The 27,303-nt window shown below is 43.5% G+C and overlaps 1 protein-coding gene across 1 annotated transcript in view; it reads left to right on the top strand.

Annotated features, from left to right (window-relative positions):
- Positions 1-27,303, top strand: part of TTC39C (tetratricopeptide repeat domain 39C) — a 184,433-nt gene that overhangs the window by 146,497 nt on the left and 10,633 nt on the right. The window contains exons 9-12 of the mRNA XM_029591144.1: positions 6,104-6,213; positions 22,821-22,944; positions 24,010-24,107; positions 25,608-25,712. Of these exons, the coding sequence (XP_029447004.1) occupies positions 6,104-6,213; positions 22,821-22,944; positions 24,010-24,107; positions 25,608-25,712 (437 nt within the window). The remainder of the gene's footprint in view (positions 1-6,103; positions 6,214-22,820; positions 22,945-24,009; positions 24,108-25,607; positions 25,713-27,303) is intronic.

Genomic DNA, 27,303 nt, shown 5'->3' with positions numbered 1-27,303 from the left:
GAACTAGTCTCCATGGGCCCAAATTAATCTAACCTCTGGTGCCCTGGATGACATAGCCTCCTCTTCTGCTTGTCAGTTTGTTCTGATGGTGCAGTCTCCTTGGTAGACAGTGAGCTTGAGCCTGGACAATCAGCTTTGTTGCTGCGCTATCAGTGCTATAGCCAAAATGAGTTGCCCATGCACGTTTGTTCCAAGCACCGATGGTCAGATGGTGAGCATTGTGGATGCTGTCGAGCGCCATGGACGCCTTTGATACCATCAAAACGCTATGGCTACCATCAAGTGCTATTAACACTATTGAGCACCATTGATGCTGTCAGGTGTACCATTGAGCATCAGGGACATCCTCAACATCATCGCCACCATGGGGCTCCAAGAGCACCATGGGCATAACATAGACACCATCAAGCATCACAGGTGCCATCAGGTTTTATGGACATCGAGCGTCAGGGCCACCATTGACGCTGGGGGTATCATCAGATGCCATCATGCCCTGGGGTTACCTTTGGTGCCTTTTAGGATAGGCGCTGTAGATTACATTGGGTGCTGGTGAGCTTTTTCAGGTACTGATGATTCAGTCAATTGCCATGGGCGCCATTGGGTGCTGATGATGCAGTTTGCTGTCGAGCGCCATGGGTGCTATTGATGCTATCTAAAGCTGTTGGCACCTGTGACATCATGGAGGTGGGCACGGTCTATCACAGAATGCCATGGGCACTGTTGACATAGTTGGATGCCAGGGTCACCATTGATGCTATGGACGATACTGACACCATGCATTCTGTGACTGCGGTGAGATGCCGAGGGTGACATCAAGCTCTATGGGTGCTATGAGGCCAACACCATCAAAGAGGTAGGATGACTCCATCGGGGAGCCAGAAGCACTGTTGACATCAAGCGCTATGCGTGCTGCTGACTCAATAGGTTGTCATCGAGACAGTGGAGTGCTGAAGGTGGAAGTCAGCTATGCCTCTGAGTGCCATGGGCACCACCGGACACAACCAACACTGTCAGCACTGTGGAATGCATGGATGCCATGGATGGTGGTGTTGCCATCATTGTTGCAGATGCCATCAATGCCATTGCTGTGGTGGTGGGCACCCTTGTGTGTCTGGCACCATAAGGAGCTGTGTGGCACCAGTGAGAAGAGTGGCATCACATAGCTTTTCAACGGTTTGCTCTTTTACAATGCACAGCTGCTGATACCAACTATTTTGTGGCCAGTCCAGGCTCTAGCATGGAACTATGCCCATGTTCTCTGCAGTGTCAAGCACATATACACCACAATTGGCATGATAGAGTACTGCTGCACATGCGCAAGGCACTGTAGTTTCAGGGTGCAGATTAGGCACAAGGACAAAACTGTTACTTGGTGCCCGCTGGTGTATATTTCTTATTGGAAGACATCACATGTTTTTGCACTGATATTGTTGGTGTACTGCGATGTCTTTGCAGAGAACACACTCCTATTTTCTCTGCTTTTGGGGTGGATATCGGAGCAGTATTGTTGGGTTTCTTCCCCCCCGTAGGGAAGGGGTAGGCCTTTACCAGCCGCCTTCTATTTTGGCTTGCCCTAGGGATCCTCTTTTTGGGGAATCCTCCAGGGAGCAGTCCCTGGCAGGCTTGTTGCTTGGGCTGGATCGCTGATTTCCATGAATCTGTACAACTCCTTGTAGGTCCCCTTAGGGGAGCGGAGGGTGTTGGAGGGGGAAAGGCAGTGGGGTCAAACAGACTGTTTCACTGGTGTCCCTATGCTTAGTTGCTGTGGTGGCATTACTGTCCAACTAAGTAGCCACTAGCAACTGGTTATGTTGCCAAAAGACCTTCATAGTTCGGCAACTGTGCCCCACTCCTGTACAGAGAATAGAAGAGTTTTTCTGGGATCCGGATGACCCAGTTCATGTTGCACTGTCCTTTGAGTTTCTTTGTGGTGTAGGCTCCAACTCTCTTCCCTCTTAGGGTCCATTATGGGTCGCTGTCTCGCAAACAAAAGGGAAAAAAGTAGTGCCTTTGGAGGCTATAACAGAATTACCTTGCTTTGCTGAGAATAACTTTGTTTCCTGGGTTTTGCCGCTGAAGTGATCGGGACGCCGGGCTTCTACCCGACGTCAGAGGGAGGCGCCGGAAGAACTGTATAAAAAGCGCACCCCATCCGGCATGTTGCTGAATCGGCGCGTGCCCAAGGGGCGCCCGCGACTTTGCCCAACTTCACCTGACTGAGCCCTTAGATTGTTCACTTAAATTTTCTGGTAATGGAACACGCGGCATACGTCAAAGATTAAATTGTTTCTTGGATGGTCATCATGCCTGCGAAGAGGAAAGGGAAAATTTGGGTTTTCCCTCCTGAGCCCATGCCCTCTACCTCAACGCAGCTAGAGATTCATAAATTTTTGACACAGCTGGGGAAGCAGGGAGCCGATGAGGCTATTGGAACTCCTCAGGAAGGAGAAATGAGGAATTCCTGAGAAGAAGCGTCCCTAAGCCCTGATAGTAGACCTCCACCGGCTCAGCGCACTCTCGAGGATCAGACTGTTCAGCCGCTAACCCAGACGGAGGAAGGAGCGACAGAACAGGAGGGAGCCTCCTCCTCGAACATAGAAGATCTAATGCATTGAGATCTAGGCCTGAAAAGGTAACCCTTGAGGCAATTTGGGATGCGGTGAAGAATTTGAGCAATGCCGTAACTAGACTGGAGAAAAAGGTGGACAAGATTACTCTGGATTTTCAAGGGAATTTACAATCAGTTCAGTCCAAATGTACTGAGATATCTAATAGAGTTAATAAGAATGAAGAAAATATTCAAACGATTCAAAAATTGAATGTAGTGGTGGTTAAAGACCAACTATCTACATCTCATCGTTTAGAATTATTAGAGAATAGAGCTAGACACTTAAATGTTCGAATTACTAATTTTCCACAGGTTCTGGGTTAGTTGCCATATATTTCCTTTAAAAAATATCTTAAAGACGTATTGTTATACTCTGAAGATGAGATGCCATCTATAAATGTGTTATTTCCTACTTAAAAAATCCCCAGTTCCAACTAATCTATCTAATTTTTTGGAAGATTCAAGTCTAGATGTTATTCATAGAAATACCCTAATTGTTTCCTTTATTGTGACTAAAGATATAAGTAATCTTATGAAAAAACATTTTCAAAAATTTCCAACTACATTTCATGGTCAGATAGTAAAAATTTATTCAGACTTAGCCCCTATTACTAGGATGCGTCGTAGAGAATTTTTGATGTTAAGACAAAAGGTAGTTTCATTGGGTTATACTTTTTTCCTACGATATCCCTGTAGATGTGAGGCTTAAAAAGGTGACTATGAGTATGTATTTTTTCAAATTGAACAACTCCAGCAGTTTGTGGAGGCTCAACAGCCCACTGCATCCACTCCTTTGCCTAATAGATTATCTACTAGAGAGGTTATACCTATAAGTGAGTAATACTATGAGCTTAAGCAGAGATTAAATCCCAGCTGGTAGTATGTATAGCTATCGTTAGTAATTTCCTATGGTTTAATCTCCTATATTCCTAAATTCCTGCATAGCCTCAATTTTCCACATATAAAAAAAAAAATTGCTTTCCATTTTTTTTTTTGAATTTTCAGATACACTATTTGGATTGTATTTTCGTTGTGACAATTTCGGAGGATTGGTTTTTCAAATATGCAATTTAAAGTATTCAAAGTATGTAAACAATATTCAAATTTTTTGTTTTTCTGTATATTTGAAATTTGAAAAAAGTAATAAATAATTAAAAAAAAAAAAAAAAAGTAGTGCCTTTAGCAGTGTAGGGTTTCCTGCTTTGTCCTGTTTCTGATAGCTTGTTGCTTTTGAATCATCCATGTGTGAGGCCTGCCATCCTGCTTGTCCTCAGAAAAAAGCAGAGTTGCTTAACTTTAACAGGTGTTTACCAAGCACAGCAGGATGCCAGGCCTCATGATTTCCTTCCCGCCTTCCCTGAGAGTTGTTTTCTCCATGTATTAGCTATACAATGGACTGAAGGGTTCTGCCCCAGGGGCAGGAAGTTGATTGCAGCTGCATATACTGAGTAAAGTGTGTTGAAAGCTCTAGAATCTTTGAGATCAAAATTCCGTGCCGGGCTTCATCAGAAGATGTCGCCCATGTGTGAGGACTAACATCCTGCTGTCCTCTGAGAACACCTGTTACAGGTAAGCAACTCTGCTTTCTAAGACCAGGCCTGCTTGTTTGCCATTTTTAGTGTAATTCAATTAGAAGGGCAGACCTTATGTTTAGTGGTTTACAGGTTGCTCTAGCAGCAGAACCATTCCCCACATGCAGTGTCTTGGATTTTTGACCAGTTCCCTACTTTATTTATGGCTTCATATTTTGGAGGAAGGGCACAGTACCTAAAGGAATACGACGAGTGAGGTAATCAAATTTGCAGATGATACAAAATTATTCAGAATAGTTAAATCACAAGCGGATTGTGATAAATTGCAGGAAGATCTCGTGAGACTGGAACATTGGGCTTCCAAATGGCAGATGAAATTTAATGTGGATAAGTGCAAGGTGATGCATATAGGGAAAAATAACTCATGCTATAATTACACAATGTTAGGTTCCATATTAGTAGCTACCACCCAAGAAAGAGATCTAGGCGTCATAGTGGATAAAACATTGAAATTGTCGGCTCAGTGTGCTGCGGCAGTCAAAAAAGCAAACAGAATGTTAAGAATTATTAGGAAGGGAATGGTTAATAAAATGGAAAATGTCATAATGCCTCTGTATCACTCCATGATGAGACCGCACCTTGAATACTGTGTACAATTCTGGTTGCTGCATCTCAAAAAAGATATAGTTGCGATGGAGAAGGTACAGAGAAGGGCGACCAAAATGATAAAGGAGATGGAAAACCTCCCCTAAGAGGAAAGGCTGAAGAGGTTAGGGCTGTTCAGCTTGGAGAAGAGACGGCTGATAGAGGTCTTTAAAATCATGAGAGGTCTTGAACGAGTAGATGTGAATCGGTTATTTACTCTTTCGGATAATAGAAGGACTAGGGGGCAGTCCATGAAGTTAGCATCTAGCACATTTAAAACTAAACGGAGAAAGTTCTTTTTCACTCAACACACAAGTAAACTCTGGAATTTGTTGCCAGGGGATATGGTTAATGCAATTAGTGTAGCTGTGATTTAAAAAGGATTGGATAAGATTTTGGAGGAGAAGTCCATTAACTGCTATTAAGTTGACTTAGCCACTGCTATTACTAGCATCAGTAGCATGGGATAGATTTAGTTTTTGGATACTTGCCAGGTTTTTATGGCCTGGATTGGCCACTGTTGGAAACAGGATGCTGGGCTTGATGGACCCTTGGTCTGACCCAGTATGACAATTTCTTATGTTTTTATGTTCTTAAGTAGGACTCCTAGTTTTATGCATAGAGCCAGATAAATCAAAATCTTAATTTCATTTGTATTTACTTATCATACCATGGAAAATCAGAAGTGCACAGGTATAGCAGAAGAATGAGCACCATGCCTCCAAATTACAAATGGAAAGCAGAATACATATATACATGTGGGGTTTTTTTATTTTAATTTTTTTCAAAAATTGCCAGTCTAACATCCATTCCCTCTGGTGGTTTGGTTAGACTTGTCAGAAGCACTGTAGCGTGTAGAACAGTTCTCTCTGCGATATTCCGTAGGAAGTGGAAGGATGTTGTGCCTGTAATCTTAAGAGAAAAAGCAAAATTAATATGTTGGTTCTCGTGGACAGATAACCACACCAAAGTGCCAAAAGAGAAAGAAGTATGTGGGGAAAGCTGGGTTGAAAAATACAGCTGTAAAAGCAGAGAAAAACAAATATCCCAAAAGCTGTATCCCTAGTTACAGGATAGTCTGACAGTCACAGCAAGACCAGGCCAGATCTTTAAAAAAAACTACAAATAAAAGTAGGGCAACTCAGCGTGACTGGTTTTAATGAATGAAGAAAAAATCATGGATTTTCCATTCTATAACAGCAGGATTTGAGATAGTACCCTAGCACATCGACAGGCTGTGATTTTCGTGTGGAGAGTTAGATTGCTGCTGCAGTAAGTGTTCATTGATCTCTTTTTTTTTTTTTTTTTGCTGTTACAGTGTGTCAAGGCGCTACTGGTGATTTGAATGGGGCCCAGATTGTGTTTAAAGAGGTGCAGAAACTTTTTAAAAGGAAAAACAATCAAATTGAACAATTCTCCGTGAAAAAGGTTTGTAAAATTGTAACTGTCCCCCTACTTTCAGAAGAGTTTTGAGAATGGAAAGACCCTTTTTTGAAAATGAAACCTTAAGGTGTTTAACAAAAGAATTACAATAAGAGCTCCCAACAATTTTGCTTGCTCAGCTGTTGGGTCTTCCCATGGTTTAGGAAGCAAGCTATGCAAACATTTCATTGTCAAGTGCAAATCATGCTATCTCATCTCCCTCATCTGCTGTTTCCCTGTAGCCAGTTTGCTATTTGAGAATAATTGCCACATCTATTAAAGGCAATAGAGAATAGTTAGCTTGCCCCTCCTGCCTTGGTATTCCACATACTTGCTCTCTTGAAGAGAGTATGGCTCAGGCAGCTCTGCATAGTGATGTCAGGTTATAAGCATTCTCTAAGGACAAACAAGGATGGTAGTCCTCACACATGAGTGACATCATCTGATACAGCCTTGCACGGAACTTTGATCTCAAAGATTCTAGAGCTTTAAGCGTGCTCTACTGAGCATGTGCAGCTGTAGTCTCCTCCCTCTCCCCTTAGTCAGAGCCACTTGGCCTATCTTTTTCCACAGAGCCGTGTGGTCACAGTTCAACTTTGCTCTCTCCCTCGCAGCTACTGTTGTGACAAATCTGGAGCAGTAGCTGATTTTCCTAACAGAGCCTTTGTTTTCCTTTTTCCTTTTATACCTTAAGATATTTATTTTGTTTTTCTCCTTTTTCTCCCATTTCAAGCCTTTCTGCCAGCCACGTGGTTGAGCCTAGTGCACGGTGCAGCCTGGCAGAGATTGTTCTTTTCTTAATAATGCTGCATCTGCAGCTTATTTGAGTTGTCCTCTCCTTTAATTTATCTGTTTTTGCTGCCTTTGTCAGGGCCTCGTAGGACTAGCAGTATACAGTCATTTGTGGTCTAAGTAGGTTTCTGGCCTGGGAACTTGCATGAGTTCCCATCTAGACAGAATTCCAGGAAGTTTCGTTCGATCACTGGGCATTGACAGAGGCTCAGAGAGTGAAGGCATCCAGGACTGGACCGTTCCCTTGAGGAGAGGAGAGTTTATCCTCCCCAAACTCTTGGAAACTAGTCTCCATGTGCCCTAGATGATGTAGTCTCCCCTCATGCTTGTCAGCTTGCTTTGACAATGCATCTCCTTGGGCGAGAGGGTGAACATGAGCCTGTGCATTCAGCTTTGCTGCTGCACCATTGGTGCTATGCCTGTAATCTGTTGCCCATACATGTCTGTGCCAGAGCACAGATCGTCAGATGCTGGAGTGTCGAGCACCATGGGTACCTTTGAGCGCTGTGGACACCCTCGACCCAGTCAAGCGCCTTGAACGCTGTAATGCACCTTGGATGCCGTAGAGTGCCATGGAGCCATCAACACAGTTGAGTGCTGTCACTCTGAATGCCTTAGTGCGTGCTATCAACGCCCTCGATGCCATGGTTGCCTTCAAATGCCATGGTTGCCATTGTGTGCTGTCAATGCCATCAAGCACAGTGGATGCTATAGAGCACCGTCTATGCCATGGAGCACCAGGAACGGCATCGAGTGTCATGGGTGCCGTTGAGCAGCATTGGGTGCCATGGATGCCGCAAGCACCATGGACTCCCTTGACACTATCAAGCGCCACAGGTGCCATCTATGTCCTCAATGCTGTAGATCGCTGCTGATACCCTCGATAACATTGAGTGCCATAGACACCATCAAGCGCTGTCAGTGCCATCGGGTGACATAGGCATTAATGCTGTAGGTTCCGTGATCCATCAGGGTGCCATGGGCGCCATTGACTGCTGAGTGCTGTAAACGGTTTTGACTCCGTGGGACGTCATTGAGATAATGGAGACTTGCAAGCGTGATTGACACCAGTGGGGGAGCCTAGACCTCTGAGCACCATGGCCACTGCTGGATACCACCAAACATTTGGCACTGTGGAGTGCCTGGATGCCATGGATGGCATTTATTTATTTAGAACTTTTATATACAGACATTCATATGCATATCACATCGGTTTACAGCTCAACAGGGGTAAACAAAAGATAAGAAATTGAAATTATAAAGTTACAATTAACATAGGGGTCAAAGGAACAAGTTGGGAATATTGGAGGAAGCAAAAGGGTCAAGAGGACCTAGGTAGTGAGATTAGAAGTAAGACTGAACTATAACTAGAGGTAGACTTTTTGGAATAGAGGGAGGGGGAAGTTGTTATCACCATCACCGCCATTCTTGTTGTAGTTGGTGCCTGAGATACTTTAAACCCCCTGGCTGCTGTTGCCACCATTGATCAGATACTGTTCACCATTGGGAGGCCATTGACAGGTGGCACTACAGACTGTATCTAGTGCCCTCGAGTGTCTGGCACCATGGGCTGCTATCTGCCACCATTGGGAACTGCGCCACAGTACACTTATCTACTGTTAGCTCTTGTGCAATGCACTGCTACCGGTACCAGCAGTTTTGCAGCTAGTCCAGGCCATGGCATGGAGCTATGCCCACGTGTACTGCAATATAGAGTGCACACATGCCACCATCGGCCCGGTGGAGTACCACTTCGCGGGTGCAGGCACTGCAGTTGCAAGGCAGAAATTAGGCACAACTGTTTCTCTGTGCTCTCTAGTGTGTGTTTCCTTTTGGAAGACATCACAGCATGCTGATGCACTGGAATGTAGTTGCTGAGAATGTGCTCCTATTCACCCCGTATTTGGTATGGATACTGGGATGGTAGTGTTTGGATACTTCCCTCTATGGGGAGGGGCCAGGTCTTTACGGGGCCCTCCCATATTAGCTTATGTTCTGGATCCCCTTCATGGGGAAGCCTCCAGGGTTGCATCGGTGCCTCGATCTGCATGAATCAGTACCACTCTTTGCAGGTCCCCTAGAGAAAGCTGAGGGGGAGTGGAGCAGTGAGGGTTGACTGGACCATTTTTGCTGGCATCCCTGTGCCTAGTTGCCTTGGAGGCTATAGTATCCAACTAGACAGCCACGAGGGACTGGCTATGTTATCAATGGAACCTCTTAGGTCATAGACTGTACCCAATTTTCATGCGGAAAGTAGGGTTTTTTCTGGGATCAGAAGCGATCTGGTTAATGTTGTGTTCTCCCTCCCCTTCAGAGATAGGAGATTTGGCTATTGGCTTTTGAGAAATAACCTTAGTAGGTTCCCTCTTGGCACCTTGTTTTTTTTGCTCTGGGAAAGAGTTGTTTTCACTCCCCATTCTCTTGAGTGGATTTTGCCTCTGAGCGGTGACCGCTCTCTCTTCCCTGCTGGATCCCAGAGCCCATTGGGCAGGAGCACTCACTCCACCATTGCACTACTGTGCAGCAGAGATGCCTCGAACCAGGCAGGGAGTTATCCCGAACCTGGGCTCCTCACGGTGTTATGGATTCCCTCTCTTGGGAATCTGCTCCCTGCAACGGATTAAGGATTTGTCCCGCATGGGGGAATATCTCTTCTGAAACCTACTGGGCAGGACTTTCATGTTTCAATTTCTGAGATCTCTTGCAAATCATTGTCATGTTTGGGTGATACCCTGCGGGCTACAGAGGGTAGAGTATGTGTACTTTCAGACAGCTTGCCATATGCATGGCTGCATGTATCAGGGGATAGAGGATCTCAGAAAAGAGGTCTCGCACCTCTATTGCAGTCACTTAAGGTTTGTCATTTCCTCTTTCAGGTGTAATCCTGTCAGTGGGAACGTTTGTAGGCTGACAAGGCATTCCTTGTCCCTGCAGATGTTTCCACTTCGTGTGAAATGGGGTTATTAAGTGGAAGAATGAGTTACCTTGGGCTGTAGGGTTTTGACACCTATGCCAGGTGGGTGAGCAGTTTGTTCTGCTAGTCAGACTGAACCTGATCAGGTAACCTCTGGGTTCCCAGGTTGTTGATGCAGTCCTATTTCTACAGGGGTTGGCTCTTGCAGTATTCCTGTTTTCGTCTCTCAGCAGAGAGGTTTCCAGACTTCTTCCTGAGGATGTTCTCACCCTTCTCTCAATATACTTTGCTCCTAACTACTGAGAGGAGGTGGGCCCTATGGACTGAAGGAGGTGGGCCCTATGGACTGAGTCGGCCTCGGTAGCAACGCCCTGATGGGTTCAGCGGGGGGTTAGTATAATTGGAGTCTTGCCTAATGTTGATTCCTGCAGCCTAGAGGCTGTTTCTTTCTCCTGCAGCCCCGGGGTCTGCCTCCTTATATTCTTTGCTTCTTCTAACTTTCAGTCAAAGGAGAAGCCATGGTGCTTTTTTTTGCTTTGCTTAACCAAGGTGCTTCTCTCTTGCCTGGGTTTATCCTGCCAGGTGGAAGGATATGCCTGTCACGTAAGTTCTGAGACTGGGTGGGCTTCAGTTGCAGTTCTCCATCCGTGCTTGGGATCTTGGCATGCTGCTCCCCTTGAATGGGTAGACCTTTTATTCCTTGGTTCTCTTGTTTCTGCACTATCTGACCTGGAGGTTAGATCTTTTCTTGTAGTCTTTCGGCAGGAGGAATCTGCCACGGACCCTGTGGCCTAAGCTGCTGCTTCTTCCAAGCAGTTGCTTGAGTTCTGTGCCTGTTTTTCCTATCGGCCAAACATATTTCATTTGTCTCGTGATAATGAAGAAAACCTGTGAGGTCTTTGTCCAACATCTGTTTCTCTTGGTTGGTGATTTGTACCCAGGAGGACCTAGGTCTAGTAGTGCTTGTCAGGGTTAGCTGTATGGAAACTCTTGACTGCATTACTCTGTGTGGTGAAGTGGGTTTCTCGCCATGAGTTTGCATTATTCCCCTGCCTTAGGCACCTCTGCTGCAAATTGGATTTTTTTGTCTTTTGTTTCTCCTGTGGTAATTTTTGTGGTGTTGAACCCAACTCTTTTCCCTCCTTATAAAGGAAAAGAGTTGGGAAAAGAGCTCATTATAAATCACCTGCCTCAAAGACAAAAGGGAGAAAAGGTGTGGTGCCTTGTGCATTATGCAATTTTTTTTTTTACCATTTTTTCTTCTTTGGGCAGCCTATAGCTTGGGATTCGCCCATGTGCGAGGACTGCCATCCTGCTTGTCCTTGGAGAAGGGCAGAGTTCCTTACCTGTAACAAGTGTTCTCCAAGGACAGCAGGATGTCAGTCTTCAGAATTCCCTCCCGCCTCCCCTGGGAGTTGGTTTCTCTATGTATTTAGCTATATCATGGATTGAGGGACTCTGCCTAGGGGGGACAGGGAGGTTACTACAGCGGCACATGCTCAGTAGAGCAGGCTGAAAGTTCTAGAATCTTTGAGATCAAAATTCCATGCCAGGCTCCATTGGATGATGTCACCCACGTGTGAGGACTGATATAGCTCCCTCCTCTCCTTGGAGAACAATTGTTACAGGTAAGCAACTCTGATTTCTAAATGAAGACAAATCACAGTTATAGTTTGGACTTTGCCATCAGGTCAGAAAGGAAAGGGGGCCAGACTGAGGGCTCAGTGGCAATGCTGCTCACTGCTGTGCAGTAGATCCAGGTTTGTTTTCCATGCCCAGCTTCTGCTCCTTGGGTTCTCTCAGGCCTATGGATACCACACGGCAAAGGCGTTGGAATGGGGTAGGCCACAGGGTCCATGGCACCACCAATTTTAGGCCTGCAGTTATTAGTTAAAAGACACTGTCTGAGGCCACAGGCTTGTATTGCCGTCACTGCAGGATCTCTTAAAAAATCGGGGGGGGGGGGGGAAGGACATCACATCACCACCAGTGCAGGTAAGTGGATGGTGGACAGAGAATGGGAAGCACTCGGAGAGCTGTGAAGCAGGGTGTGTGCGAGCTGGAGGAGAGTACGGGGAAAAGAGGAGGGAGGCTGAAGGGAGAAGAAGGGAGTGGAAACAGATGAGAAAGCAAGGGGTGGGGAGAGAATGGAGGAGGGGTGGGGACAGGAGGAGAGGAGGTGCTGAAGGAGGGGGAAGTGGAGAGAGGTGGTGGTGAAGGTGAGAGGAGATGGCTAGAAGCAGGGGAGAGAGAGGAGGGGGGGGGCCTGGTGGTTGTTTTTGTGGGGATGGGTGTTGTGTTGGTTTCTGCAGAGCTGCCTTCACTTTTCTCAGGGGAAATAAAACCAGGACTTGATTTTTCACAACCACTTTATAAAGTATTCCCCTTGATATTTGTCTAGAGCCTCAGTATTTGTCCTTTAAGAGGAAAGTGAACGCTGCTTTTTTTTTTTTTTTTTTTTTTAAACAAGCTTTTGCGAGACATTTCCCTGGCGATCTGTTATCTGATCAATGTTTATTGGACTGAGATGGCAGGAGAGAATAGTTTGGAATAACTGATATATGTCAATAACTTATTAGTCTTATATTTGTAGAACTGTGCCTATATTTTAGGTTGAGGGTTATCCACTTTGTGGTTTAAATATTAAAGTGGACAATCATTTGAATAAATAAATAGCACCTGCCAATATGCCAGTGAGGTTAGTAATAATCACACTTAGAATTGTGCCTGCAGGCCTTTCAGAGGTGCCTTGTTACGAGCACGGGGTGAGGGGTCCTGGTAACATGCAGTTTCCCTCTGGGGAATCTGGAGCAGTCCAGCTTGGTCTGTTTTCCAGTCTGCATCTTCCAGTAGGAGGTGCTCCGGGGAGTGTTGCAGTGTTTTCATGGCTGCTCCTCTTGACGGATCTCACTGATGTTTTGGTAACAGTGTGCCTTGCTTTTAAGGTGTAAGAAATTATCGAGTTTCAGTGGAAGGGGCCCTAAAGGGTGTTATGTATGGTGAGTTAGAGGGGCGCCCATTGTTGGGGATAGTTGTGGGGTGTGTGGATGCAGCGTAAGCATTTACAGAACTGGAGGTGTAGTGTTAATATTGTTTGTTTGTCTTCATAAAAATGACCCTCGCTGTAAACCAGAGTGTGTTGGATGTGAATTTGTTGCCAGAGGATGTGGTTAGTGCAGTTAGTGTAGCTGGGTTCAAAAAAGGTTTGGATAAGTTCTTGGAGGAGAAGTCCATTAATGGCTATTAATCAAGTTTACTTAGGGAATAACCACTGCTATTAATTGCATCAGTAGCATGGGATCTTCTTAGTGTTTGGGTACTTGCCAGGTTCTTGTGGCCTGGATTGGCCACTGTTGGAAACAGGATGCTGGGCTTGATGGACCCTTGGTCTGACCCAGCATGGCAATTTCTTATGTTCTTATCTCAAGAAGGGGTTGGGATTGTGGGCGGAACTGAGGCTGATTTTGTATAGTGTCTTCCCCCACCCCCCCCCCCCCCACCCCAACCAAAACGGCAATCTGCAGCCCCAGCCTTGACTATTCAGTGTTTTACAGTGCTTGAGGTAAAAGTGTGGGGGATGCTCAGAAATGACCCCCCTTCTCCCCCATCGACTAGGTTCATGGTGGTAGATGTAGTGATTTCCACAGGGAGCAACATTCTGTGATTCCTGCGGGTGAGAATTGTCACTGCGGTTGCTGGAGGGCCGGCTAGAAATAGGGAACAACATTGGATAGTTGTGTATGAAGGTACAGCCCCTGTAGAAATCGGTTCAGATTGAGCTGGAAGTCCTAAGGAGGAGAAGATGACTGTTGCAATAAAAATAAATAAATAAATAAGGGCATGCACAGTAGCAATGAAGTTTGCGAAGCAGGCTTGTTTCAGTGCGATAAGGACACTTGTGTGATGTTAACAGCCTGCTGTCATAAGCTTTATGATTTTATTTTTCCTCCTCAACAAGGAATAGTCACCACTGATGACTCCTCTAGTAGGAGAGTGAAAAATTGCTGCAGGGGAGGGGGAGGGAATTTAGGGCATTTATAGCCCCAGTGGAAGGGGCTCAAAACCCAAAAAGCAAAGAAAAGCTTTCTAAATGCTTTTTTTCTTTTGTTTGTGTTTTGTTGGGGGTGTTTGGAATATGGTTTGTATAGTTTTTATTTTTGGGTTTTTTTTTATTTACAATTTTCTGTTACCTAATCAGAAGTGTATATGGTCAGGAAGAGGCTTTTCTCTGGTTCACAAACACAAAGAATCCTGACCCTTGAAGCGACCATGCTAAGTGGAGCCCCTTGTTAAATTGTTTTATGAATTAGAAAGTGCCTCCCCAAGTGGAGCAGAGCTGATGAGACCCATAGTAAGAGATTGCTGGCACCATGCTGAACAGGCAAGAGACGCCCTTTACTCTGTCTCTATGGTCGGCAAATACTCCAATGAGGACCTCAGCACTGACCCAAAAACATTAAGGAGAACCAGATTCTAGTAACTGGAGATGCAGATAACATCTGCAGACTGATTGACTGTAAAACTTCAAGGAGTGAGTTCAAACTATGCAGACAGCACTAACACTGAGCTGTGGTGACTGAATTATAAATATGATGCACCCTTGGGAAGAGAAACCCTGCTTACATTTAAATATATTTCCAGGTCTTACTTTTAGATTTTGTGTACCTAAGTGGCCTTTATCCATCTTTCACCCTTGGAGCCTATTGGAGCTGCCATGGCCCTTTCTGATATGTCACACAAGAGCTTGGAGTTAATCCACATCTTCTCTTGTCATTTAACAAACACAAACTCCAAATGATGGAGGAAGTAACTTCTCTATTTGAAGATGTTATAGACTTATATTTTAGCACTACGCAGCCTGGGAGAAATTCTCAACTTCACTGACATTTTTCATTCTGCATGGCTCTCTCAGGCAGTTAGCTCTCTGATGTCTGTGGCTATTGGTGCACAGAGCAGAGTATCCCCATTAAGGTTGACAGGAAGGGGGGGGGGGTCCTCATTGATGTGAATGTTGCTAGCAGTACCATTTCACTGGAAACATGGGCTGTTTTATAATGGTACAGTATCATCCCAGACTGACACATGGCCTGTGGCACATGGAAGGGCCTGCCCAGCACTGTCACTACTCTGTAATTTTGCATGCACTTTTGTTCGCCACCTAGAGCTTCAGCATTGGCGAGTTATAAATACAGAAAAATAAATAAATGATTAAATAAATTGAAGCTCATTGCAAACTATTTTATTATTTTATGGTTGTGTTCTAAAACACACAAAAGTCAGGAAATTCAGTTTTGGACATCCTGGCAACCAGCCCCTACAGAATACATGAAATACGCATATCTGCAAGAGATTACATGGTACCTTTTTTTTTATAGTGTCTTTACATCAGAAATGACCTCATCCCACAATTATGGAAAATACAAAAGGTTACAATGTTTCCCGTCTAAGAATAAAATGCAGTAGGAGATTGGCTGCTACAAAATACCTCTGAGCACCACTCACCATTGTGTAGGAGGAACTAGTACATCAGTGAGTCACCCTGTGTAACAAGAAGAGACAGGAATGACGAGCCCAGATTGTATCCCAGCGCACACTGAATGAGTAGCTGAACCTCATGTCTTTAGCACGCTGCTGCATTTGTCATCTCGTATGGCATAGTTTCATTGAATTTAGTTGTTCAGATTGTGTCTTCTGTTATAATTTTGCCTTTAGGTTTTATGTTTTTAATGGTATGGTTATATGGTGATGCCAACTTTACATTAATATTTATTTTAAAGTTATTTCTTGATCGCACCCTCCAAAAGGGCGCAGCACAGAAAAATGTTTAAATAAGTAATGCTTAAGGCACTTTCCATTGCCCTACACAAATTGTTATGGTGGCTGAAAAGAATTAAAACTGTAGCTTTGTCAAAAACCAGTGCTTTTAAGAAATAAAGTGGCACACGGAGCAAAAAATAGTTTGCCAGCAGCAGTCATAGAAGCCACTGTGTATTTACAAAAATAACTAATTAAAGGCTGGCACATAGGTACTGGTCAGTGCAGGGCAAGGTAGGAGAGAGACTGTGAAAGTGGCAGCAGGAGATCCCTTTACCTGGGCCCAGATATTGAAGAATAGGCAGAAAGCAAGGAGAATCCTCTCTCCAGGACTCAGGAGGAGAGAGGACAGTAAGTGCAAAGCTGGGGGATCTCCTGCTTGGGCCCTGGAAGCACATACCGGTAGCGTGGGCCCATGAGATCATTTCCCTGGGATTCAGGAGCAGAGAGAGAGAGAGTGAATGCTACTTTATAATAAGTTAGCTGTGAATATTTAAAAAAAAAAAAAAAAGGCATTAAAAATCTTGAATGATAGAGCAGAGCCCAAGTCAGCGATATTAAATAGGGAGTATGGTAACATAGAAACATAGAAATGACGGCAGAAGAAGACCAAATGGCCCATCCAGTCTGCCCAGCAAGCTTCACACATTTTTTCTCTCATACTTATCTGTTTCTCTTAGCTCTTGGTTCTATTTTCCTTCCACCCCCACCTTTAATGTAGAGAGCAGTGATGGAGCTGCATCCAAGTGAAATATCTAGCTTGATTAGTTAGGGGTAGTAGCCGCCGCAATAAGCAAGCTACACCCATGCTTATTTGTTTTACCCAGACTATGTTATACAGCCCTTATCGGTTGTTTTTCTTCTCCCCTGCCAATAAGCAAGCTTCTCCCCTGCCAATAAGCAAGCTACACCCATGCTTATTTGTTTTACCCAGACTATGTTATACAGCCCTTATTGGTTGTTTTTCTTCTCCCCTGCCGTTGAAGCAGGGAGCTATGCTGGATATGCGTGAAGTATCAGTTTTCTTTTTTTCTCCCCTGCCATTGAAGCAGAGAGCTATGCTGGATATGCGTGAAGTATCAGTCTTCTCCCATGCTGTTGAAGCAGAGAGCCATGCTGGATATGCATCGAAAGTGAAGTATCAGGCACATTTGGTTTGGGATAGTAACCGCCGTAACAAGCCAGCTACTCCCCGCTTTGTGAGTGCGAACCCTCTTTTCTTCTCCCCTGCCGTTGAAGCAGAGAGCTCTGCTGGATGTGTGAAGTATCAGTTTTTCTTCTCCCCTGCCGTTGAAGCAGAGAACTATGCTGTATATGCATTGAAAGTGAAGTATCAGGCTTATTTGATTTGGGGTAGTAACCGCCGTAACAAGCCAGCTACTCCCCTCTTTGTGAGTGTGAATCCTTTTTTCCATATTTCCTCTTGCTGTTGAAGCTTAGAGCGATGTTGGAGTCACAGTAAGCATGTGTATGTTTATTGAATAAGGGTATTGTCTCCAGGCAGTAGCCATCATTCTGGCGAGTCACCCACTCTTCATTGGCGGCCTCTTGACTTTATGGATCCACAGTGTTTATCCCACGCCCCTTTGAAGTCCTTCACAGTTCTGGTCTTCACCACATCCTCCGGAAGGGCATTCCAGGCATCCACCACCCTCTCCGTGAAGAAATATTTCCTGACATTGGTTCTGAATCTTCCTCCCTGGAGCTTCAAATCGTGACCCCTGGTTCTGCTGATTTTGAGTCAAATTATTAGTTAAATCTCTTGGAGTTACTTTTGAGTCATCCTTTTCAATAGAAGAGATGCATTCCACAAGGAAAGCATAGAAGGGGAAAAACCAAATTTAGTATGTTGATGTAATATCCTTGTGTCCTATATATGCAGAGAAGCGCCTTTACAAAATGAGGTAATTTCTACACAATGCAGGCACAGGTAGCCCAAATGGTATGTAGTCCAGTTTTTCAGTAGCAGAATTTGCATCTTTGTTAAACACATTCATTTAAGCCTGTTATGTGCATGCATTAGTGGTATCTCGCTTGTGCGTTGGCCTCCCAGAGAGACTTGCACAGGCTACAGGTGGTCCAAAATGTTGCTAAAATTGTGTTGGGTAAACCTTAGAGGGGCTTCTTCACTCCCTTTGCTTCATTTTCTCTACTTTAAGGCTCAGGCTTAGTTTAAAATACCTTCTCTGGTTTTTAGGGTGCTGTGTGGGAAAGGTCTGCTTATTTGAGAGTAAAATTGTCCCGGTTTGCACCTTAACAGGTGTTGAGATCTAGTCAAGAAGCTTTGTTGATTCCCACTATTAAAGTAATAGAGGGCTAAGCTTAAGTCTAGATTAGTGGTTCTCAGCCGGTGTGTTGCGCACTTCCTGGTCTCCCGCCGCTCTTCCCTCCCTCTCCTCCACCCCAGCAAGACTCGCACAATTCTTCAACGAATTTAACAAATTCTATGCTATCAGCACATTCAAGCCCTGAGGGGAAACGGTGGCAGTGTTTGTGTAAGCCAGCAACAGCAACTTGGCCTTTTCTTCTTCCCGCCCCTGCGGCCCCGAAGAGGAAGTGATGTTTAACCGGGCACAAGGGAAGAAGAAAGGGCCATGCATGCTGCTGCTGCCAAAGTCGTGTCCTGCAGCGGTAAGAAGGCAGCACTCAGCCGTTTGCCTGTGCTGCGATCATTGCGGCACAGAGCAGTGGGTTGAGAATGTGGCTGCAGAGATTTTCTGCCGTGCTCTATTTGGGAAATCTGTCGATTAGCTGCCCAGGGTCGCTGATGAATGAAATAGCAAACCGCCTCCCCGATAAGATCAGGGCTTGGCTCCTGCTGATTGCATGGAAGGTGGACATTAAAGGCGCCTCACACATTTCAGTGATCTAATCACTGTTAGGGATGCTCTTCCTTGGCTGGATGTAGTGAGTCATTCGGCAGACCATTGCTTTACTAATTATCAGCCTACAACTGTCCACTTTATGAAAGGACAAATTTCTAAGTAGACCTGGATATTTGAGATGAGGGATGTTAAGCAAGGAAAGGGAGTAGTTTTACAGGCTGGTTACAGAAAGGCAGAGGGAGCCATGACACCAGTGTGATTGGGAGCTGAGCAAGCTCCTTCCCTCCACAGAGAATCTTCAATGTATCTCAATTCTCATCATCTGTGCTCTCCCAGCACTGATACCCCCAGTTGGAGCCTGCCCAATGCCGCAGACCCAAGTCAACTAATGGATGGATTTCCCAGATAGCGGTGCAGCAGGAAATCCATGTGGCCACATTCTCAGCTGACTGCTCTGCGCCACAGTGATTGCAACACAGGCAAACAGCTAAGTTCTGCCTCCTTACTGCTGCGGGGCCGGGGGGAGTCACTCCTGCTGCAGTTCCCAGCCTCTCACGACTCTGCTTTAATATTTATTTATTTATTTTATTTATCGAGTTTTATATACCATCATTCGGTTTCACCATCACAACGGTTTACAAAGTTTCGATGTTTAATAGAGTGTTCAAAAGATTCATGCGATTGTTAACATACGGGCCGATACAGTACGCCTGCGTTTAGACGTGCGTTTTCGACGCGCTAGCTTTACCCCTTATACAGTAAGGGGTAATAGCGCATTGAAAACGCGCGTCCAACCCCCCCCCCCCCCCCCCGAAACTAATAGCGCCCGCAGATGCAAATGCGCGTTGATGGCCCTGTTAGGCATTCCCGCGTGATCCAGAAAGCAAAATGTGCAGAGAAGCCGCACATTTTACTTTCAAAAATTAACGCCTGCCGGCGCCGGGGAAGTGTACAAAAAAGCAGAAAAATCTGCTTTTCTGTACACCCTCTGACTTAATATCATAGCGATATTAAGTCGGAGGCCCCAAAAATAAAAAAAAAATTAAAATCGGCCTGCGGGTCGGAAGACGGGCGCTCAATTATGCCGGCGTCTGTTTTCGGAACCCGTGGCTGTCAGCGGGTTTGAGAACTGACGCCGCCGCTCCTGTCAAAAAAGAGGTGCTAGGGACGCGCTAGTGTCCCTAGCACCTCTTTTTACCGCGGGCCCTCATTAGCATATTCTTCCCCCTGAATCACGTGCACAGGAGAGTGGCCTGGGCGTGCGCTGTCGCGACATTTACTGTATCGGCCCGATAGTTATTGTAGGCGTTATAAACGTAGTTCGGGTGTCAGACTGTACAGGTTATGTTACGTGCATGCATTGGTTCCACATGTTTCCTTAGGTTGATAGGGAGGGAAATAATAACAGAGAGTCATTGGGAGTTTTGGTAAACATCCACGTTTTTAGTTCTTTTTTGAAGGTTTTTTGAATAGCAAACCAGCTGCCTTGTGTTGTAGCTGACATGTGCTGGGGGTGAGTGAGTGAGACAGAGAGAGTGAGTCAGCATGTGTGAGAAAATGTTTGAGACTGTGCATGTAAGTAAGAGAGAGAAAACATGTGAGAGCAAGAGATTGGTCAGAGAGGTGTGACTAGTGTGTGTGTGTGTGAAGGAGAGAGATTAGTCAGGGAGGTGACTGGTGTGTGTGTCTGTGAGAAAGAGAATAGGAAGGTGACTAGTGGGTGTGAGAGAGAAAGAGATTGGTCAGAGATGTGACTAGTGTGTGTGTGAGAGAGAGAGAGAGAGATTAGTCAGGGAGATGGCTGGTATGTGTAAGAGAGAGTGAGAAAGATGACTGGTGTGTGAGAGACAGAAAGTGTGAGTGTGTGTGTGAGAGACAGACTAGTCATGGGCCCTAAGGAAGAGGAGTGTGAGGACAGAGCTTCAGCAGCTATTGCTGCTTCTGGTTTGAACTATTGGCCTACAAGGGAAAGGAGTAGGAGAGTTGCTGGAGAGGGATAAGTAAAAGTGGCTTTTTAAGTTTATCTTTCTGGATTGACTGCCTTTTTAATTATTAGGTATTTTGTGATGTGTCTGCTGTTCGAAGTATTTTATTGGTGTTTAGAGAATTTTTAAAATTTTGTAAGTTTTTAATGATTGAATGTTGTTCTGTTTATCAATTGTTTTGAAACATATTTATTTTTCTAGTTTTAGAATTATTATTTTATATTACTTGAGAAATGTATAAATAGAAATGTGGAGACAAAAACTGAACTGGAAACAGCAAGAAGACAAACTAGACAGTGTATACAGTGCAGCAGTGGAAAAACAAAACCATTAATTGATGGTCATTTTATTCTGTACTTGGTGAGTGTCTGTGTTCTGTGTGTGTGACCCAGCTAAGGGCATTCTGCAAACTTGTAGCTTCTGTGTAGGGATCTATAGCAGCTTGGCTAATAGGAGGTGTATTGGTATTTAGGGCCTGGTTAAATATTTGTAGTGTTGCCTTTTACGTAGGTAGAGTTGTTACTGTTTGAATGAGTTCCATAATGTAGGTGTAACTTTTTGTGCATTAGTTTGTGTACATTATTACGGATCCTGGGAATTTGTTAGGTGCTATATTTCTGTTTCCATTTCATCTGCTTTGCACTGAATGCAGAGTGGCTTTTTGGGATCTCATTCCAGTTTCTGTCTCCATATTTGTAATTTGTGGTCTTTCTGTACTTGGTGAAGGTCGATTCTGTGTGTGATCGAGGTGAGGTATTTTACTAGCATGTAGGCAATTGCATCAATATTATTTGTTGTGTTTTCTCAATAGGACATGCATTGATGGTAAATTACCATTTTTTTCATAAGGAGGGCTATTGTGCCTGATAGGAGAGAGTGTTTATGTTGCTGCTACTGAGATGACACCAGAAAATCTTGTTTGTATGGTAAAATGAATGGGAAATGCTCTAGTTGTGTTCTGCACCCATTGTTAGGGGGTCAGGGCTGTTCCTGTAGATACAAGAGTGCATGTTTACATTTAGTCCCGTGACGATCATGTGTTCAGTGTGTCACGCATGTGAGAACCATCTGTCAGGTGTGTCCCGACAGAAAAGAGAATGAGAACCTCTGGTCTAGATCATTGTCAGCCATGGCTTCCACTCTCTGGAATATGCTTCCATCTGAGACTAGGCTAGAGTTAAATTACTTGTCCCTTCATAAGGAGGTCATCCTTATGGATGTTGTATAATAATGCTAGGTGGTTTCCTCCTTTTTGTATTTGGTTAGGGTTTTTAATGTAATTCTACTCTGTAACCATCCCAGTCTTTTGTAAACAAAGTAAAACCATAGAGAAAATTACCCAAACACATCTTCTTGGTGTTTGGGTAATTTCCAGGTTCTTGTGGCCTGGTTTGGCCTCTGTTGGAAACAGGATACTGGGCTTGATGGACCCTTGGTCTAACCCAGCATGGCAATTTCTTATGTTCTTATGTTCTTAATCATACAAAGGAGTTAAGTTCATTTAGATTTGGCTAAGGTGCAAGGTTGCATTTCAAAAATGTGATCTATTGATGTGGATATTGAACTAATGCTTCTACATTTCATCATTGATCATCATTTTGGATCTTTTAGGTCAGTACAAAATAAACCAAGTTTTGAGGAATAAAATTCTAATCTTCTGTATGTCACAGAATTGAAAACCATTTGATATAAGGGCAGTGTGAAAGAATGCAGAATGTTGGTTACTGGAGAGATCATAACTGAAATTTTTGACTACTCTGCATTTCTTATAGCTGTAACATATTGAATCTTGGCACAGTAATTAAATGCAATATTAGTATATCGTAAGCTGAAATCCCCCATCAGATTCCATTTTTTCCTCTGAGATGTTATTTATGGCATGTGGAAAGGTGTTGAGTGGTCCCCTAAGAGAATCCTTGCCTCTCTGAACATTATAGGGGTAATTTTCAAAGGGATTTATATGCTTAAAACTGGGTTTTACATGCATAAATGCACTTTGCGCATATAAGAATGCTTTTTGAAAATTACTAAAATACACGCCATTGAATTGTCAATAGGTTTTATATGCATAAATGCTACAATAGTATGTTACATTTACACGTGTAGCCCTTTGAAAATTGCTTCCTACATATTTAGAACCGATAAAGTATCCAAACTCCTTTTCAGCTTTCATTAATAGAAACATTCTGGCATATGTGTTATGTACTGCTAATTAAGTAAGAGTGTCACAATATCTTTTCTCTGCTAAGAATGCATGTTGTGCTCTTCATTCGCGCTTTACAGGCTGACAGATTGAGCAAACAAGTACCAACCAAAGAACTGTGTGTGCTGGCAGTCATTGAGGTGCTGTATCTGTGGAAGGCTATTCCAAACTGTTCCCTTCCTAACCTACAGCGAATGAGTCAAGGTAAAGGAACATGAGGGTGTTCTCTGATTGTTATCACCCTGCTGCTTATGTCCTTTCACTCACAGGGTGCAGACTACAGCAAAACATTTGGAATTGGCGCTGTATTTTTTTATTATTTTTTTTTAATATACCGACATTCGATCTGAGATATCACGTCGGTTTACATTCAGGCTTACAATCTAAGTTTGTACCTGAGGCAATGGAGGGTAAAGTGACTTGCCCAAGGTCACAAGGAGCGACAGCGGGCCTCGAACCCTGGTCTCCTGGTTCGTAGCCCACTGCTCTAACCACTAGGAATATGACCTACGTTATTAGGTTCTCTTCTGGAGTTTATTGTAATAAGAACTTTTTTGATCCAAGCACAGATGGCAATGACGTTTGTAGTTACCTGTGTGCTCAGGAAAAGCAAGTAGCAAACTGAGAGCCGTGCCAGCGGCAGACTGGGCAGTGCATTAAACCTTGCAGTATTGGCAGGAACATGGTTTGAAGGGAATTCAGTTGGCAGTTATGGCAAACAAAGCCATCAAGATTCTCGAACTGATTCTTATTTAACGTTCTGATTTTTTTATTTCAGTTCTGAGGCCATGCTAGTGTTTAAAGTATTTAAAAACTCCTCCCATTAGCCAAAAGTAAATTGGGGCACTTCTTTGCTGCCAGAACACTGATGCATAGAAAGCATAAAAGATTGAATACTAATAGGAAAGGATGGGTTTTTGTTGTTTTTAAAGTACATGGGGCATAGCAGTAATAAATGGTGTACATGTGTTATTTCAAAAAGGATAAAAATGTGAGAGAGAAAATACATGGAGGAAAAAAAAAAAAGAGCCAGGAGAGTAAAAAAAGACCAAAAGAAAAAGTAACAGAACTAATAAACAGCCAGCATGGTATTTTGTAGATTAAACTAGTCCTGTCCCTTGACGATGTCTACTTGTAGTTAGCCAAGTGAGATGAGATAAGATGTCAAAATGGAGACTCTGAAATGCAAGCATAAGATAAGAATATAATGGCATTGATTGATGTAAAAAACAAAACATAATAAACTCTGGTGATTTTGTCCATGTGTAGCTTGCCATGAGGTGGTTGATCCCTCTGTTGTCGGTTTGAGAAACTTGCTTCTTGGTGCCATACACAAATGCTTAGGAAACTCTGAAGATGCTGTTCAGGTAAATCCTTAAAAATACTGTGACAGTGTATGGCTGTATGTATATAATGTGTGTGTGCATGTATGGATTGGAATAGTAAGAGTCGCTCTTCCTGTTTCTGGTTCAGCAGGATGTCTTACACTGCTGCTGTTGAGGCACTGACTTATTAATGGCTCGTCAGAGTAAGAGTTACATAATCTTGGCTTTTTAGATCACTATCCAGTTTGGTTTTTGCTGAGAACATGTTAGTTTGATTACTCTGGCTCTTATCCTAAATGCGTGCAATACATAATTGGGGATCCTGAAAACCGGATCTGAAGGGCTGGAATTGTGCACTGCATTACAATGTCAGGAATTTGTAATTGAAAACTGAATTATTTTTTTTAAATTGGAGGTCTGGTAACACTTGTTTAACAACAATTTTAATTTTAATGTGTCATAGCCATACCATTCCAAAAGAACGTATGCTAAAGGTGCGCATTACTCACTAATGAGAGAAAGAGGGGCTGCACTGTTGCCCCTGCATGAGTTACAGCCCTTTATATTGCCAAAGACATGGATATTTTTGGATTTAATTACTTGACTTCTAAGCCCTTGATCAAGGCAAGTTACATTCAGGTACTATAGGTTAGGCCCCTGTCCCAGAGGGCTTGGGTGTGTTTGCGTGAGGCAATGGAGGTTGACATGACTTTGCCCAAGGTTATAAGGAGTGCCAGTGGGAGAAGAAGGATTTGAATCCTGCATTCTTTGACTCTCAGCCCGTAGCTCTAACCAGTAGGCCCCCTCCACTCCACCCACCTGTCAGGACAACTGCTGAACATTCAGTGAGCGTTCTCTGGTAAAAGATGAATTCTAGAATGTAAATGTTTTTCCCTTTGTCAGGGTGATAGTCAGATCTCATTGACACTATTAACTTGACACGGTTGTCCTCCAAGGACAGGGCCGTTGATGACTATCTTTATACTATATTATTTCTATGAAAAAGTGTGCCCTGCAGCGTGTTTGCTTGACCTTTTGTTTGTATGTGCATGTGTGTAATAACACAATAACCCCCTTATCTCATTTCAAGCAAAAAATGTATTTGCTGAAGAGCACTTCTAGGGAATCACTAAGGCTTGGGGTTCTGCCAGTCAGATTGCTTGGCCTCAGAGGAGCAGTGTCCTGATTTGAGGAGAGTATGGCTATTGGAAGATACCATTTGTTTTTAAAAGTTTGTGTTTTCCATGATTACTTTGAAAAACTAAGCAGTAAAACTGTCATTCCAAAATAAATGAAACAAAATGCTTAGCAGTTCATCTTCCACTCTTGTATTTTTATTGCCTGTCATGTACTAATAACTATTAATCTTTCTGTATTAAATGTATTGGTATGGATGGGCAGATTAGATAGGCCATATGGTCTTTCTGCCATCATGCTTCTGTTTCTATGTATTGTGGCTTGACTTTATTTTTATCTTTGTATTTTTAGGAGTATTGTTTGCACGTTAGTACAGTTACTAATTCTCTGTACTTTTCTTCGTAGTTCTTTCAGCGTGCTGTTAAGGATGAGTTGGGCCGTCAGAACAACCTGTACATTCAGCCATATGCTTGCTATGAGCTGGGCTGTCTCCTGTTAGATAATCCAGAGGTAAATAATGTAGGACATCTGTCTGTTATCTATACAATGCTAAGTTTGGGGAAACTCCCCCCCCCCAACAGGATGGGTCTGTAGTTTAGCACAGTTTATAGTTCAAAATTTGATTAGATCATAATCTAAACTTTGATAAGACAGAATGATAACCCAATTGAATAAATATCTCAGACAAAAAGGATATATTTTGATTATCCAACAAAAAGAATAAACAAATATCCCTGTTAAAAAGTATGTGAACCCTTCATTTGGTAACTGGTGGACCTCTTTAAGCAGCAATAACTTCAACTAAACATTTCCTGGAACTGTTGATCGGCCTCTCACATTGCCCTGAAGGAATTTGGGCTCGCTCTCCTATGCAGAATTATTTCAACTCTGTGACATTTGAGGGCTTTCTTGAATAAACAGCTCACTTCTGGTCCTTGCCACATTTCAATAGAGTTAAGGGCAGAACTTTGACTTGGCCAATCCAAAACATTAAATCTTTCAGCCATTTTGTAGTATATTTACTTGAACATTTAGGGTTATTGTTACATGGCCCACTTTCAGCTCACGGATGGATAGCCTGACACGCTTCTCTAGAATTTTCTGATATTAAACAGAATTCATGGTTCCATCAGTGATGGCAAGCTAATCTAGGTCCTGATGCAGGAAGGCAGCCTCACACCATATCATCTCCATCACCATGCTTGATGGTCGGGATGAAGTTCTTACTATGGAAGGCGGTATTTGGTTTTCGCCAAACAAAACAGTTGTAGTTGTGTCCGACATGTTCAATTTTTAGCTTGTCTGTCCAGAGAACATTGTTCCAGAAGTCTTGTGTCATCCAGCTGCTCTTTGGAGAACCCAACGTGGGCAGCAATGTTCTTTTTAGAGCGCAGTGGTTTCTTCCTAGCTATCTTCCCATGAACACCATTCCCATTTGTATTTTTCCTCATGATTGACGCATGAACCCTCACATCAGCCTTTGCAGGAGAGGCCTGCAGATCTTTAGATGTTAGCCTGGGATTCTTTATGGGTTCATGGCTGACTTTCTTGATTGTTCTTGGAGTGATCTTGGCAGGACAACTGTTTCTGGATAGTCACTGTAGTCTTCAACTTTTTCTTTTTGTAGATTGTCTAGCACTGTATTGGTAGAGCCCCCAAATGTTTAGAAATGTTCTTGTAAGCCAGACAGATAAGCATCAACTACTCTTTTTTATAGATCCTCTGAACTTTCCTTTGATCGTGGCCTGATGAGTTCCCAGTAACTTTTATGGTGAAAACCTAACTCAACATTTTAGACCTTTTATTTAGGAGAGGATATGTCTAGTATTGCTTTAAAAAGATTTAGTAGTAGGATGTCCAAATTTGATGGTCTTACACCCAGTGGTCACTGTATCATGTGGATCGGTCATGTAGGTTTACTCTGCAGGTAGGTTTACTTGTTACCCCTGTTATTTAAGCACCTGATTCTAATTAGCCAATTGTACTAAGGAAATTAGGGGTTACTTATTTCACTCACACTGATTCTGAATTAGCCTTTATTTGAATTGTCTCAAACAAAGAATTGTTTAATTTATACCCTTTTTCTTGCATAAGAAAAGAC

Source organism: Rhinatrema bivittatum, chromosome 2, assembly GCF_901001135.1.
Source record: "Rhinatrema bivittatum chromosome 2, aRhiBiv1.1, whole genome shotgun sequence".
NCBI classification, from domain to species: domain Eukaryota; kingdom Metazoa; phylum Chordata; class Amphibia; order Gymnophiona; family Rhinatrematidae; genus Rhinatrema; species Rhinatrema bivittatum.
Note: the sequence above shows the minus strand (reverse complement) of the source record. Positions and strands in the feature narration are given on the sequence as shown.